Here is a 17326-nt window from a genome sequence, read left to right as displayed (position 1 = left end):
ATGCACAGGCCTTGGTTAAGGCAGAGATAAGCCTTTTACTAAAAGACTCATATGCCTGGAGTGTGACTACTCACCATGACCTTCCCAGATAGGAATTTTTGACCAGATCAGCCTGTGAGGTTACTTTCTATAGCACCCCTTTTTCATCCACACATCGAATAACCAAATAAGCAGAAAGTCATATATACACTGGAGCATTAGAAGATCAAGACTTCAAGGAGAGGAGATCTGAGCTTGTCTACTAAAGATTGAGACAATTGTGTAAAATAAGGGGACAATTGAAGGTCTTCCTGGCAGAGAAATAAAGCATAGAACTAATTAAGAGAATCACCTGACTGGAAATAGAGAATGACTATGGGGAAATAATGGAAATTAAGAATATTGAGTTCAGTTTGGGAGCTTTAAATTTAAGAGTGCTGACTTTGAACTTGCTGCCATTAACGTAAGGTATAAAGCAATGAAATAACAGGTTTTAGGGATGTATATGTCCAAAATTGTATATAAAACAGATTGGAGATGAAAGATACTGAAATAAAGGCCAGACATTATTGTTTGTGTTTTAGACTTGAAGTGATGAAGGCCTTGAGTAGGGTGAGGATAAATTGCATTACGCTTTTCAATGAGGGTGGATTTCAGACATATTTTGTAGAGGGGAAAAAAAAAATTCTGAGAGGGATTCATGATGAATGAGTATTTCAAAGAACTGGGTGCCTAGAAGAATAATGGTCACATTTAGAACAGGAATATATCAGGTCAAAGTAATTGTGTTGAACATAAATTTTTCTGACACATTTTAGTTTCTCATTAAAAAAAAACACCATTTAAATGAAATGAATGTGGTTGATAAATACACTTAAAATGTACTCTTTACCTCTTTAAAATTGGATTTATTTTTTTAAATATTTTGTTTAGCTTCAGTTTAAAATTGTGTAGTTAATACAAATAAAAACTTTCTCATGTGAATAGGATTTTATATGATATATAATTTTTTAAATTAAATCTTTATTGTTAAAAGTATTACATATGTCCCCCTTTTCCCCCCTTGACCCCTTCTACCCACCCCCTCTCAGGCCTTCACCTCCCTATTGTCTCTATTGTCTGTGTCCATGGGTTATGCATATATGTATAAAAGTTCTTTGGTAGATCACTTCCCACTCACCCACCCTCTTGTACCTTCCCTCTGAGATTCCACAGTCTGTTCTATGCTTCTATGATATATAATTTTTAAATGCTAATTATTATTTGGGGGAATATAAAATAAGTAGTTATTTGTTGTCTAAATCTCCCTTCTATGAATAGTAAGATAATTATCTTTTACCCCAGTTCTCAACTGGAGGCATTTTTGCATCCAAGGGGACATTTGACAATATCTGGAGACATCTTTGATTGTCATAACTGCAGGAGTGCTATTGGCATTTAGAAGGTCCAGGCCAGGGATGTTGCTAAACATATAAGGACAGTACAGCTCCACAGCAAAGAATTATGCCGCCCCAAAATTAACAGTGCCAAGGTTCTGAAACCTAAAGTGTCTTATTAAAGGGAAAGGCATAGTCATGATATGGCCTCAGCTAGAGATTATAAATCTCAAGGAAGATTATCATCAGGAGACACTAATGTATAGTATAGTATAGGTTATTGAAAGTTCCATCAATCCTGGCCAGCATGGCTCAGTGGTTGAATATTGACCTATGAACCAGGAGGTCACAGTTCGATTCCCAGTCAGAGAACATACCCTGTTGCAGGCTCGGTCCTCAGTGTGGGTGTGCAGGAGGCAGCTGATCAATGATTCTCTCATCATTTGATGTTTCTATCTCTCTTTCCCTCTCCCTTCCTCTCTGAAATCTATAAAAGTATATTTTTTTTTTAAAAAAAAAAGGTAAAAGAAAGTCCCATCAAGTATTCACAAGAGCAGTTGCACAGTTTTACTTAGAAAGATATTGGTGATCATACTTTCATATATGGCAAAATGCCATACTCTCTCTCTCTCTCTCTCTCTCTCTCTCTATATATATATATATATATATATACCCTATCAAAATGATAAACTTCCAATTTAAAAGTTGATTAAAAATTTTAAAAACACGTAACAAATATTAGGTATAATATTGGCTATTGACAAGGGCTCCAGAGTCAGAGTCACCTAACAATCAAATGAAATGTTCCTGGTGAAATTAATTTTATGGGATTCTTTTAACAAATAACTGAAGAAAATTTTGCAAAATTGTTAGTGTTGTCCCTGGAATAGAATAAGCTCAAGAAACATTAGTTAATGCTATGATTACATATGTCATTTACAATAATACAATGTTTGATAACTATATATTTTCATAGAGTTCTTATGTAACAAAATGACCTGAAAATGGTTCCTTTTATGATCAAAGGACATATCAAAACAAATTTGTTAAATAAATTGTTGGTTTTAACATAAAGCTGTGATTACATTAATTTATTAGTAAAAATCATCACTCACAATTGTTTGAAGATAGAAATTAATTTCAGCAAATCTGATTCCCATCAAGCTTACTCTTCGTTTTCCAGGTGTAACAGTGAACACCTATTCTTGTTTGGACCCTGGCATACCTGTACATGGCCGTCGCTATGGTCATGATTTCTCCATCGGATCTACTGTTTCATTTAGTTGTGACCCAGGATACAGGCTAAGCCATGAAGAGCCCCTTCTGTGTGAAAAAAACCACTGGTGGAGTCATCCACTTCCAACCTGTGATGGTAAGAATTCATTCAATATGCAAAATGAACTGATTTATGAACCAAAAAGGAATCAATATAGCCTTTATCAAAGGTGAGACTTAACATAACTATGAATATTTTATATTTTGGAAATTTTATGTTATCAAACCATTCATAAAGAAAAGAAAGAATGAATATTGATAATCACCCAAACCTATCACAGACCTAAGGATGCTATATGTATTTTTCCAGTGTGCTGAGGAAATCATTTTAAGTGCATATTGTGTGCTTGGGCCTTTTGACAAAATAACATTGAAAATGTCAAATTGGTATCAGATGAATGCACTGATGGAATAGAGCATTTACCCCCTGCCTTGGAAGGCAGCATGTACCAATTCAAATGCTACCTGGCTACCACAGCACAGTGGCAGGGTACCCAGACTGCCCTGTGGTGGCATGTTGCTGGTCATGATGAATAGTATACCAGTGCCCTTATTACTTTTTGTTTCCATGGAGAATAGTTCAGAAATGCTTCATTTTTCAGAAAAGACATGAAAATACAATGGAAGGAGCTGCTTCCCTAAGATTAGGAAGTGCTTTCAGACTTGCTTTATTAAAAAGCACACAATGTAAATCTATGCAGTGTTTAGTTCTGGGTTTTAGTTTTTATTTATAACACTATTTCCAGCTTTTATACTTTTCTCTTCTAAGTGGAAGACCACATGGTTCCTTTTATGATTAAATTTTCAAGTACTGTTGGTGCCATCATTTTTTAGTAGCAGCTTTAGTCCAATTTATTTTTATAACAAGGTTTGAAAAAATCATCAGCGTATCTCCCTTGTATTTGGTACAGTACCATTTATAATAGTCAGCATTTGTGTGATTGTGACAGAAACCCAATTTTAACTGGTTTAAAAGCATAAAAGCAGAATTTGTTGTTTGACTACCCGAATCTTAGGAAAGGCAGAGGTGGTTGGTGACATCTAGGCACCAACAGGGATCCACGGAAGAGCATGAAATCTGACTATCTTTGTTCCCCGTGCTTCAGTTCACTGACCCCTGCTTATCTCAGTCACATCATCATTTTGTACTTATTTTCCCTCCTCTTTGGGAGAGGCACCTCCCAACAATAGGGTTCTCCCAAGCACTCAGGCTGCAAGCAGAATTTTTCTAATTATTAGCATATCTGTAGCAGAAGCCATTTGCCTGGAAGACAAGGGGAAAATCCAGGCCAGAATTAAGTTAAACTTACAGACAAGAAAACTAAGGCAAACAAAGATTCATTATCTTGCCTAGTATCACCCCACCAGCTAATCACAGTCAGGATTCAAACTCAGCCAGCCTAAATCCAGATCCTATGCACTGGCCTTCTACTACACTGCCTCCAGACCACATTCTCCACATTCAGAGTGTACTAAATTTATTTAAAATGAAAGTGTAATTATAGATTTGTTTACTCAGTGATACCACATATTTATTTTAAAACTTTTATATAAAAATATGTTTAAATAGTTTATGGATACTCTGTGCTGCTTGAAATGTGTGACTGAAAAACAGGACATTCCCCTTTTTTGCTATCAATTATATTATATGGAAAGTACTCTGAGCTCAATTATATTTTCTGTGTACGTATATTTCTGAGTAAAAATTGATTCTTTTTGTTAATGGTGAACAATACCAGATCTTACCTGTGAAGTTAGATCTTGGTTCTTGAGATTTGCCAAGAAAGAATTCAAAGCCAAGAACTCAAATAAGGGGATGTTTATTTAGAAAGTCACAGAGGTAGAAGAAGTGAGCCAGGTGGGCTAGGTGGACTCAGAAAACAATTTACAGAGTCAAAAGAAGGGCCCATGTAGCTTTGGAGAAAGAAAGCACAGATAAGCACCTGAGGGAGAAGGCACAGGCATGAGAGAGAGAGAGATAGAAATAGAGATAGAGATACAGAGAGAGAGAGAGAGAGAGAGAGAGAGAGAGAGAGAGAGAGAAGAGAGAGGAGAGAGAGAGAGAGAGAGAGAGCACATGGGGTCCTTTTTCTTAAGGGTTTTTAAAAGGGGGGGACTTTAGGACAAGTCTCAGGGGAGACTCTCAATAGAACATTCATTAGCTTTTCCAGGTGTCCTTTCCGGGTCTTGGTTTCCACTGATTGGTGGGCACCAGGATGGGAGGTCATTAATCAATACATCTTGTCCTGATGTCAGTCATGGTGTCACTTCCTCTGGTTTTGCTGCTTTTCTGGGACTGGAGCTGAAACAAAACTGAGGCCTAGATGTTATCTTTAGTTTGACCAAAACTCTGTCTCTGTGGTTAACAGACCCAAGTTTTGTTGCTAAGATTATTTGATGTGGGTCAGAACCTCATTATGGAGAACACTTAATGCTTAAGAAAGTGGTCTTACAGGGAATTGTATGGGAGTCATATGAGGCTAATCTCCAGACCCTTTTGTTCCAACCGCATGACTATTGACCTGTCAGGGGAAGAAAGGTCAGGGGAGGGTTTGAACTGCATGCCCAGTGATATGAAAGGTCAGGGGGGTTACACCGCGTGACTAGCGGTGTGCTAGGGGAGGAAAGCTCACCCTGGGGGTGTGTCCCATCCTACAATACTGATAACATTTTTTGGCATACCATATCCACTGATGGTTATTGAATATAGTAGAAAGCATTATAGACTATGATTTGTTCTTAAATAAATGAACATTGAATAAAAATTTAATTTATTTGACCTCAGTTCATACACATTTATTTATTTTCATGATCTGGAGCATCTACTTAAAAATCTATACTCTCTCTCAAAAAAAAAAAAAATCAATACCATTTTAATCATGATATTTCCCAGAGAAATGAAGAATTCCAGAAGCAGGCTTCAACATTTTCAGTTTACTAAGTACTTCCCTGTTTTAAAAGGAATTCTATGAGGAATGACAACTATCCCTTTAAGAATTTAAAAGGAAGAATTTTATATAATTAACAATTTGTTTTCTTAAATCTTAATAAAAGAGGGGCTGCTAAACAATTAATTGCTCATGTTTAATTCATGACCGGTATATGCAAATGTTGCTTATAATTAGAACTGTATAAGTATGTACTTCAGATTCAAATGTGGCAAGTGGAGCTACATTCTGTTGGGACCAGTGTTAATTCTCTGAGGCTATTCCATACCCTTTTCTTCTCTAGTGCTGCTACAATGGATGAAATGATTTCCCAGTATTGGAGGAGGTCTTTACACACTCCTGTGATTTACCAGGAAGTAGCTTAAGCTAAGAAAACCAGACTCAAGGGAGGAGACTGGTTTGTTCAGCCTCTGTCTTTCTAGGTATGACTGTTAATAATAAGACTGCTTTTCTTTGTATTTTCAGCATTATGTGGAGGAGATGTTAGAGGGCCTAGCGGGACAATCTTATCACCTGGTTACCCAGAATTTTATCCAAACTCTCTGAATTGTACTTGGACTGTTGATGTAACCCATGGAAAAGGTAATTTTCCTCATAGAATACTAACTGGGCTATCTTCTGAATTCTTATTGCATCTATTTTTATTGCATTGTCCTTTACCATGTCATTTTTTGCATGAGCGACAATAGATCAGTAGTAAAATTCACTTTGAGTAACTGCAACAGAGGATTATATTTACTTTTCTATCGTATTATCATGTGCTCATGTTTTTACCAGAATAGTGATAAGAAAGATTTATTTTCTTTTTGAAACGTGGGGTTCAAGGGGCAGACTTTTCTTCCCTTGAGTTCTTGTCTTCATGAAGTTTGAAGAATAAACTCACAGACAAAAAGGCTTCTTTAATAAAAAAAAATGTAGACATTTATTAAAAGCAGATACAAACTCCATCTGGGCAAGGGTGTCCCCAAAGAGGACCCCATGGGGAGGGGCCCCCCAGTGGGAAAAGCCTGCTCTTTCTCTCTAATGGGAAAAATAAAAAAAAATCCTGCCTCATGTCCCTTTGTCTCCAGTTTGTATATGCTGCAGTTCTTTGTTTGAACCTGACCCTTTCTTATTGGTCCCTTTCCTTAATTTAGGGACCTCCCCTCCTGCTTTCCTCATTGGTCATTCTCCTCCATAGAATTAGTTTTCAAAGCTCAAAGCCCATGCACGTGGTGCCCTCCTCTTTTTCTCCCCCTTATCTTGCTGGTTGGAGTTGCCTTTGATCTCCCAGGTGCCCAGGCTAGAGATACCTCTGTCCTTGGTTTAGGGCTGTTTTAATTGCTCAGGCCAGAATTGTGCCCATCTGCCTGGAGCATTTCTCTATTCTCTGTACAAGTAAGATAAGCACCCTGGTGTCTTTAAGTCTCCAACTTTGTATTCCTCTCCCATGGACCCCCTTATTCCCTAACCCTTCCTAATTATGCTAGCTAGCTAACCCTTTCATTTTGATGTGTTAAGCTAATGCTATTTGGAATTTGCGTATCAACAAAATCTTAAACAGATGGCTTTTGTCTCTGGCCTAGTGTTAAGAGGTTGATTTAAAAAGTTCAAAAGTTAGTATCAAAAATACAAAGATAGTTTGTAGCGCTGAGGCAATTAATTGTAAAGTCCATGTTTATATCTACTTGAATGTTAAAATTTTTATGATTATTTATTAAAATTCTATTACCATATAAATTTACCACTATTCTAGAAATATTTGTGTCTCAAATTCTCTATCAGAGCTGCAGATATAACTCACATGGAGTATAAAATTTCACTGTGCATATGATAGATGTTAACACATCTTTAAACAAATAAATGAAAGCCCTGTAGTACTAAATATGGTTCATTCGTGTAACACCACTAAAATAATAAATTAGCAATATAAGTAATGAAGGCAATAACTTAACAATGGGGAAGTGGTCATCCTAATATATCAAATATGACTTAAAATTATTTACCAGAAAATCTGCCTGTACTAATATTTTAAAAAAGAGTTAATTTATTCATTTAAAACACTCCTGAAATGATAGAAAAGTTTAATGAAGGGAGCTCTGCTTGTTGGAAAAGTTATCTATTGATTAGGGTGCATTTACAAAGGTGTGTTCAGTTTGTGAAAATTCAATGAGCATTTTTCAGTATATTATATGCGCAGGTTGAAGTGTGTGGAAAATAAATAAATAGAGAGCCAGTACATTCATTTAACAAATAGTTCCTCTTTATGTCTGCTTTGGAAGTTGAGCACTATGTTGTTCAAGGGGTTTGCAATAGGAGCCCAAGGACGCATGTACAATGTTTACCAGAAAGCTGTACTTCTATTATCAATAAGGAATATGTTTTCCTTGCAATGTTCAGAAAACTTGACTTATTTCTTTTTAGTCATTGTTTTTAAATTTTATTTTCAGCAGTTTCTAAGACATGACTCACTATATCTCTTATAAGGATGCTGATAGATAAAATAGATAATATTATACTATACAGTTGGAATATTTTATAGCAGCGCTTCTCATTTTCAGAGAAATCAGTTATGAAGAGGGTCCTTTTTTTGTTGGTAGTTTGGTAACTCTTATTGGTTGTTTTGGTAACCCTGTGTTTTACTGATATACGTTGTAAATCTAATTTTCCTCTTTTTCTTAATAGGTGTGCAGTTCAACTTCCACACCTTTCATTTAGAAGACCATCACGACTACTTACTGATCACCGAGAACGGGAGTTTCACGCAACCATTGGCACGCCTGACTGGTTCAGAGCTTCCTTCAACCATCAATGCTGGCCTCTATGGAAATTTCAGGGCTCAGTTGCGCTTCATTTCTGATTTTTCAATATCATATGAGGGATTCAATATTACATTCTCTGGTAAGAAAATAGTCAAATAAAAAATGTTATTCTGGCAACAAAAAAATCACATTTTTAAAAAAAGGATGAACATTATGTATGACAAAATAAAATAAAAAAAGAAAAAGTAGTAAATAAATAACAGTCAACAAATTTTAAGGAACATTTGAAATACTTTGAATAAATAAATTAATATGCTAAAAAATTCACTAGTTACTTTTTTTTAACTTACACACGTGTAGAATTCTAAAAGAGAGAAAAGCTAGCTAAAATGCCCAGTGAACTTAAAATGGAAATTCAAATGCATATTTTAAAGCTTCAATTAGGCTTTAGAAGTAAAATTTGACTTAAGCCAGTGATAGTCTAGTTTCATGTGTCTTCCAAGATTCAGATAAGCAATTTATTTATTTGAAACTAGATGATCAAGAAATAATTAATGTGCTTCTCCCTTTATTTTAGAATAACCTCATCTATAGGCAACTTTATGACTTGGATTACAGAAGATAAAATTTATAAGACTAAAGTAAATAAAAACTGTTCTTGTCAGTTAAATTTCTATGGCTAAGTTGAATGGAATTGTGGAAAAGTAGTTATTAATGCAGAAATGACAAATAAATTTTATACCAATTTGCTAATATTAAAATTGTAATATTAGCAGTATATATAAAATCATACAAAAGCTAACCTTGTTCTTCAACTATTATTCTAATATTTTCATAGAAATACTTATATAATTTAGGTATTCCAGAATGAGTAGTGAATGAGCATAAACAATTTTAGGCTAGAATATTGAGAGTATGTACAAATATTTTTTTTAGCAATGCAATAACAGTTATCAACTTGAAACAATTCTCTTGCTCGCCATTGCAATTACATAGTCAGTTTGTGCTCTGGGAATATTTTTTAGGTAAGCTACATCTTTTTAGGATGATATATAAATTATATTGTTGTTCAATCAGCAATACTTTCTCATACTCTGAAGAGTGTTTAGCTGATCATTTTCATGTTTATTCATTGCTTCTGTATTATAAAACTTCTCAGTGTGAGGACACTTCAGTCTTACATAAATGCTTGTATCTGAAGTCAGGTGTTTTCCAAATGATGAATTAATTGGATTTGTTGTATACTGGAGACATAAGAGTAAAGCCATTAGGTAAAATGCATTCCAAAAGTGCAAATTATTTAATTCCAGACTTTTTGTGTGTTTGAAAATATGCATCAATTATCTTAGTATTATAAGTAAAAAAACAAACTACAAAATGGATGTTTCTAATGCAGAAGAAAGAATAAGATACATAACTACATTTTCAAATTAGCACTCAGAAGGTGACATTTTATCATCTATATTGAATTTCCCAAATAAAAATATTCTTTAAGTTATTAGGTCTTTTACAAAAGAAGAAAATTATGTGGGCCATTTGCATGTTCCCTTAATTAGACAATAGTTAACTTTTTAAATGTATTACGAGGCCCTGAAAGCATCCAGATTGTAAAGTATCAGACCGTTCCTAAAGAGTGACTATCATTTTCTTTGTCCTCCTCTCCACCTAATTTACAGAATATAACCTTGAACCTTGTGAAGATCCTGGAATTCCTCAGTATGGTAACCGAATTGGGTTCAACTTTGGGGTTGGTGACACTCTGACCTTCTCCTGCTCATCAGGTTATCGACTGGAAGGGACATCAGAGATCATCTGTCTTGGTGGCGGCCGCCGAGTGTGGAGTGCACCTCTGCCAAGGTGTGTGGGTACGTGGTCAGCTGCTTTCATTTGCTTGTATGTGTAGTCACTGTTCATGGAGTTGCATGGTTATACACCCTTCATTTTTTTTAATAATCTGTTGAATTTCTTCATTTATTTCATATAAGTTATTTCAATTTTTTTTCCACTTGGCAATCTGGTGTACCTCGATTAACTTCTCAACTGCTCCATACAAGCAACCATGCTTTTAAATTAGTTTTTAAATGGTGGGTATAAGCGATGAATAGATAGATAGAAGGTAGATCGATAGCTATATGATAGATAGATAGATAGATAGATAGATAGATAGATAGATAGATAGAAAGAATCATATTTAGAAACCTTACAGAAAATTGCATTCTTGTATTTTATTGATAGGTGATTTTCTATGACTTCTGAGTGAAGTTTTGACAATATTTTACAATAGAATTAACATCCATGAAACAAGATTACATGGAAAATAACATCAAATAAATAACAGATAATTTAAGGGTGTGTATTGACTCAATTTAAACATCTATAAAATTAATCTATTATTTAGATTAGTTAATATGGCAACTCATTTCATGATGTAAGATAAAGAATAGCAATAATTAAAGTATTGAAAGTTGGGAGCTACCACCTTAACCTTTGGAAATGAATGTTTTGATTGATAAAAGAATAATAAATTCTTTAAAGAAAATGAAGGACATTTTTTATTAAGATTTAATTCATTTTCTACTTAAATTATGAAATAAGGAGGCCGCAATTTCTTCAGGTCATTAGCCGTTCAGCCATTATCAGTACTTATTTTATGATAGAACAAGTACAAATGGTCATTTTACAATTATTTCATGAAACTATTAAAACTCTCAAAAGCATATAATTTACAATTAGTAAACTTAATTGTGGGTTATGGGTCTGTTTAAGTTATAATATGATACAAGATCAAGCAAATTGATCTATGGTTCAGGACCTTGTCCTTTTCGATGCAAGTCTCAGATGAAAAATGAGAATGAAGAAGAAAATACCTCATGCGCCTTATTCAATATATTCCTGTGGATTTCCAAATCAAGTAAAAAAAAGTGCTATTCAGGTTAATGTGGTTCTAAAAGCTTCTATAGTGATGGTATTGTTTTTACAACCCCTCTGGGTTAGGTAAAAGACAAGTTGACATACAACATATAACATTTCTTTTTAAAATCCCAGGCTTCTATAGAAATGGCATATGCGACCTCAGAGGCTTAAAGCTGAGAGGTGATGACCAGCCACTCTCTCAAAACATTTTTTCAAGAAGCTATGTAGGGTGCAGTTCTTCTGAGTTTATTGTTGTTGTTTTGTTGGTTTTTGTGTGTGTGTGTGTGTGTGTTCCCCTGCTGTTGCCACATTTGGAATTCCTTTCTTTACCTGTATTGCCCCCATTTCCATTTTTGTTTGGTGTGAATATTTTCAAAGGCCAGTTAATGAGAACCTTGGGAATAGACCAAGTGAGGGCTGCAGAGTGTCTGAGTGTATATCCTGGTCATTTAATATTGAGTTATTTCACTTTTCTAAACTTTATTTTTCTCATCTGCAAAATGGTTCCAACAGTAGCACCTAGTGCATTGTCATGAGTTAATTCTGAGGATTAAAAGAGGTGAGCTATGCCAGTCAGATACCCAGCACAATCCTTGGAACATAGGAAGGGTTCAGAACTTAGATGTTATTATGACTCAGTATTTTCAGTATAATAGGCTATCTAGCCAACCCATAAATTTAGCTTATAAAAGCAACTGTAGTAGGGATAGAGTTGCATTTCATAAAACACTAACATTTATGAGGTTCTACTAGGCTCTTTTATTTATAGTCATCTCATTGAATCCTTCAATCCTGTTATTGTTATTCTCATTTTTCATCAGAAGAACCTGAGTCTTAGAATTAAATAACTTGTCCAACAAAGAGCATCAAGGTTGTATATGACAGAAATATGATTTGTATATAATGTGTCTCATTTCAAAACCCAACTTTTTCCCCACCAGAGGATTTTATCTCAAGAGGTCTAGGGAAAGGTGAATCTCGAAGGACTCTCGGTCATGCAGAATTATAAAAAGTTAATTTTTTTTTTCTCCAAGTACCGGGCTGTTATGCAGGCTGAAGAGAAATCGTTTCATGTATATTTTTTAAGGCTTTGTCCATGTTTACAATAAATTTTAATAAGTGAATTTATGAAAATCTGTGTTTGCAAAAAAAGTAACTTTAAGTGTGTTTTATCTTATTAAATAATTTTTTTTGAGAGAAGGTTTTTTAGTTCCTAAATTTTTAATGGGAAAGAGGAAATAAAACTACCCTGGGGGAAAATCTAGAAAGCAAAATTATTTCTATGGAAATTTCCCCCATTTCAAATGAGCTATGTTTGCTTTGAAGTTTATGAAATTTACAATTAAGTCTGTGGACCTTAATAAATTCCACTGTAGGTATACATTTAAGTTATAAGTGATTTCTAACTACTCATATGAAGACCCAATTTTAGCAAGGCTAGTTTATTTGAACAGTTTTATTTCTTTTTAGATTCTTTGTTTCATTTCATATACCTATAATACCAATTCTGTATTCCATACTTGCTTAAAAGCCATTGTTTAGTTCTCAGCATTGCCAACCTCTTAGAAAGCTTGTTAGAGTGGCCATATTATACGTAGGTTGTATTCCAAAAGTTTACTTCTGTTTTAGTTTTTTGGACTCTAGATGGTCTTTTCCTGGCATAAATTTGAAAATAATTGATACATTCCCAAAACTATCAATAGATGAAGTTTTAAAATTTTATGTCAAGTGTACAACTAATACACTAAAATGACTTATTTTTATATTGTTATATAAGAAGGTGACTAAAAGTAAGGCAGGTAACTGATAAAGCTAACTTGGAAACTTACTTTTTGGTCATTTTTTTTTGTTGTGAATGTTTAATTTTGATTCTACATTTAGTTTATAAATTAGTGGGTGACTTTCAGTTTCTGTTGATAGAATTAAGTGTATATTATCTTAATCCTGAATGTTAGATTAGTAATAAGTAACATTTTTATGTAAGCAATTTCCTGAATAACCTTTGCATTTGTTTTAAGGCGATATTTTAACAAATATTAAATTTAATAATACCATATTATGATATTTACAATTTATAAAGAATTATATCATGTAGATTCTCATCCCCAAAATCCACTGATGCTGTGAATGTAGGTTTAGCATAGCTATCAGTGAAAATACAACGCCTGTAACAAACTCAAGGTTAAACACAAACTTAGGGGAAGAGCCATGACTATCACACTGTCCTTGTCCCAGGCCTGTGCTTGGTTCACAGCAACACACCTTTGTCCCTGACTGGAGGCTTCAGGAAGTTAGAGGGAACTCTGGCCTTAATTATACTTGACACCTGGCTTCCGAGAACTTATACTGTCCTCTATTTTAATTGGAAGAAACTTCTTCAACCTTGACCCATTTATCTGGGGTTACTTAAGTACAGGGAAATTTGTAAAGGCAGAAGAGGTATCTCGAGAGACATCAAGATGGAAATTGAGAGCATACCATCCACTCAGAAGCAGGGATTCTACCCTCTGCCAGTGGTGGTGAACCTATGACACACGTGTCAGAGGTGACACGCGAACTCATTTTTTTGGTTGATTTTTCTTTGTTAAATGGCATTTATATATATAAAATAAATATCAAAAATATAAATCAATGTTTTACTATGTTGTAAATATCAAAAATTTCTATATGTGACACGGCACCAGAGTTAAGTTAGGGTTTTTCAAAATGCTGACACGCTGAGCTCAAAAGGTTCGCCATCACTGCAAGCAGTGGCCTCCATTGCAGGCAGGTATGTAGTTCATATTTACCATCCAGGCTTTCCTAAGCTGTGTGGCCTTTTGGAAGTTGTTCATATCTCTTTCCTGTCAAGGATTCTCAAATGTAAAAAGTGAATATTCACATCCATGATGCAAGATATCTGTAGCTCTAAGCAGTGAAAGACATGTAAACCACCCAGTGCACTCACTGACCCATGACACTTGCTCAGCGAACCTTTGTCCCTTTTCCTTGTACCTGTAACTCTCTCCACCACCATATTGTCAATTCTCCTAAGAGCCATAATGACTGATTAGCTGTGAGAAGTGATTTTCACAAACCAGCAGGAGAGGAAAGAGAGGAGGAGATGAAAGTGTTAGTGTGCTATCAGCAGCTAGTAGTAAGTACTGTAAGTACACATACAGTCTCATTTACTACTCAGTGGTCAAGATAAAAGTTTCACATTAAAAATATTCTCATGTTTTACATTTTAGAAAAGATAAAAATAACAGGTAAAATCATATTTTAGTAAAGATATTTTATATGTGATTGTCCTGGAGAGCCGTGTTTCTAAGGAAATGGATATCCTTTCACCTTTTTAAGTAGCAACCAAATGTCACAAAACAAAACAAAACAAAAGTTTATGAGCTGATTACTTTGAAAATAAGAAACAGTCCTATTTTGGGTTAGAAAATAAGTCCCTGATTTCCTTCTGTGACGTTCACATTACAAAAAAAAAAAAACCTGGCATTTTCATTGTCATGTTTCTAATCAAGAAAAAACTTGCATGTCTTCCCTCAGCTTCCAAATATACCAGGAACTAAGCCAGGTCATGTTGCATATAAGCAAGGATCTGATGAAAGAACAATTTTGGAAAGTAAATTAGTAAGTTAATATTAGTACTGATTTTTTTTAGGCAGGAGTCCATACCTTTTGAAGTCATTTTAAAGACATTCATTCATTCTTAGATTCTCCATTTAACACATCTTCTTCTATATCTAATTGTATGTGTCATTAATTTTTTTTATCTGACCTTGGGCAAGTAACAACATCTTACTGTAATCATAAATCAAATGAAAAAATTATAACTCTACAGTGCACATCTACATATTATTCTCACTTTTTGACTTTTTAGATGATATATGCTGATCATTATTTATTATTAGGCTTAAAAATGAATGTTAATAGGGGAAACAAGATACAACACATATAGGAACTCTCTGTACTATCATTGACACTTCTCTGTAAATCTAAAACTAATCTAAAATGAAAAGTTTTATTAAAAATTTTAAAAATGAAGAAAGAAAAAAATGTGCCTGATAGAAACTGAGTATCTAGAATGTAAAGAACCAATGTTCATTTTCTATTTAATGGAACTGCAGCGAAGACTATGACTCTTCATTAATTTGGGAGTTATAAACAAATGGATTTATGGAGAGGCTTTTATCATCTAAACTAGAGGCCCGGTGCATGGATTCATGCACTGGTGGGGTCCCTCGGCATAACCTGTGGGGATCAGGCCGAAAATGGCAGTCCAGTGCTACCTGCTGTTCCTGCTCATCCCAGCCCCACTGCGCCTGCCGCTGCTGCCGCTCAGTAGGCTTGCTGCAGCTCTGCTGGGGTCTCCGGGCTGCGGCACCCAGCCATGAGCCCCTTGTCTGGTGTCCATCTGTCAGCTGAGCAGCACTCCCACTGTGGGAGTGCACTGACCACCAGGGAGCAGCTCCTGCATTGAGTGTCTTCCCCCTGGTGGTCAGTGCATGTCATAGCAACCGGTCCACCGGTTGTTCGTTCATTCAGTCACTTAGGCTTATATACGTATAGGTGGTCCATTAGTAGATGAGCTACAAAGCTTTGTTATATTGTAGCCAACAAGTGAATACATGCTGTTTTGGAGGTGGAAGCTGTATCTTAGTTATCTTTGCACCTCCTGTGTGTCTACCATGAACATTGGCATATCATAGGTGCTCATTCTGAGCATAAGACAGTAGGAAATGAAGTTAATGTGATCATCATGAACCAAGTTAATCAGAGTAGAGCTATCCAGAATGATTCACTCACAAGGATTCTTTCATGGAGATGATCCTCTGTGTTTACTAGAATCTCAAATTTCTTTGAACATTTTTTAAAATTTTATGATGACAAAATAGTGGACTCCTAAAAACACTTTATGCCCCATATATGTCCTCTGACTATAAATCTTGTTGCAATCCAAAATTTGCTTGATAATTGGAACAGAGTTCGTTTTGGGATTACAAAAGGGGTATTAACTGCCTTAGAGAGTTGAGTTGCAGAACAGGGGCAGAAAGTGGAACATTTATTGAATCTATGCTTCAGGATCATGCCCTTGAAACAATTGCAACAGTGAAGATCTCACACCAGAAAGAATCACAAAAGAACCAAGGAAACTTGCTTTCTCTACAATCTGAATGAACCTCTTCCTTATTTTGTTGAGAATATGCCTAAGGTCAGAAATACCTACAGCATACTATTCTTTCCTTTGCATCTAATAAACTTAACCTAGGCACATTGGAAAACCTGCACATTGGAAAGGGAAATGATTAGACCTATAAGTAGGGCTTTAAAGAAAACTAAATGTAATAACCTATAAATCATGCAATTCATCAACTTTGTCATTAGAAAAACTAATTTTGGTTTTTAGCCTAATATATCCTTACTTAATTTGAAGGTGACTGGTCCCTAGTACATATTAGTGCCAGAAGAGGAATATTTTACCCGAGGTAATAAAAAAAGCTAATAGTTGCTCTGTGTTTACTATTTACCTAGCATGCTCTTATGAGGTTGGACTAAGGGCACCAAGGCACAGGAAGGATAAGTAATTTTCCCTAGGAGAATCTATTAAAGAAATTTGTAATTAAGTAGGTTAGATGTGAAGCAAATGTTTGCTGTATACAAATATGAGCCATAAAGAAAAAAAGAATTAAATATGCCAGGGTGGTTGTAATATTCTGTACATCTCCCCAAACTGGTTCTTTTTTTTTTACTTTATTTTTTCCAACACCATTTAACCCCTCCATGCCCTCTTGCACCTGAACGCGCACGATCTCGTCTGATCCTGAACGGGTTCTTGTTTACAACAGTGACATTTGTGGCTCTCAGGAAATACTATCATTTGGCAGTGTAGTTAACTGGAGGAGATAATTAAATGCTATTACTACTTGTAACTGGATTAGTCTCAGGAGAGGGTAAGATTTAATTGAAGTTGCAATAGACCCACAGCACCTAAAAGCCTTTTGAAACTGGGAAGAAAGGTCATTGTCCCATTAGGCAAAAAAGGTCTTAAAATAACTACTTCTAATTCCATGTTTTTAATACAGTTCATGTGTCTATTTGTTTT

General features: G+C 35.0%; 1 protein-coding gene across 1 annotated transcript in view; it reads left to right on the top strand.

Moving 5' to 3' along the window:
- CSMD3 (CUB and Sushi multiple domains 3) overlaps positions 1-17326 on the top strand; it is an 831991-nt gene that overhangs the window by 510443 nt on the left and 304222 nt on the right. Inside the window, 4 exon segments of the mRNA XM_006085310.3 lie at positions 2539-2727; positions 6044-6160; positions 8243-8458; positions 9996-10184. Of these exon segments, the coding sequence (XP_006085372.1) occupies positions 2539-2727; positions 6044-6160; positions 8243-8458; positions 9996-10184 (711 nt within the window).

Source organism: Myotis lucifugus, unplaced genomic scaffold, assembly GCF_000147115.1.
Source record: "Myotis lucifugus unplaced genomic scaffold, Myoluc2.0 scaffold_17, whole genome shotgun sequence".
Lineage (NCBI taxonomy): Eukaryota > Metazoa > Chordata > Mammalia > Chiroptera > Vespertilionidae > Myotis > Myotis lucifugus.
This window is presented reverse-complemented; position numbering and strand designations above follow the sequence as displayed.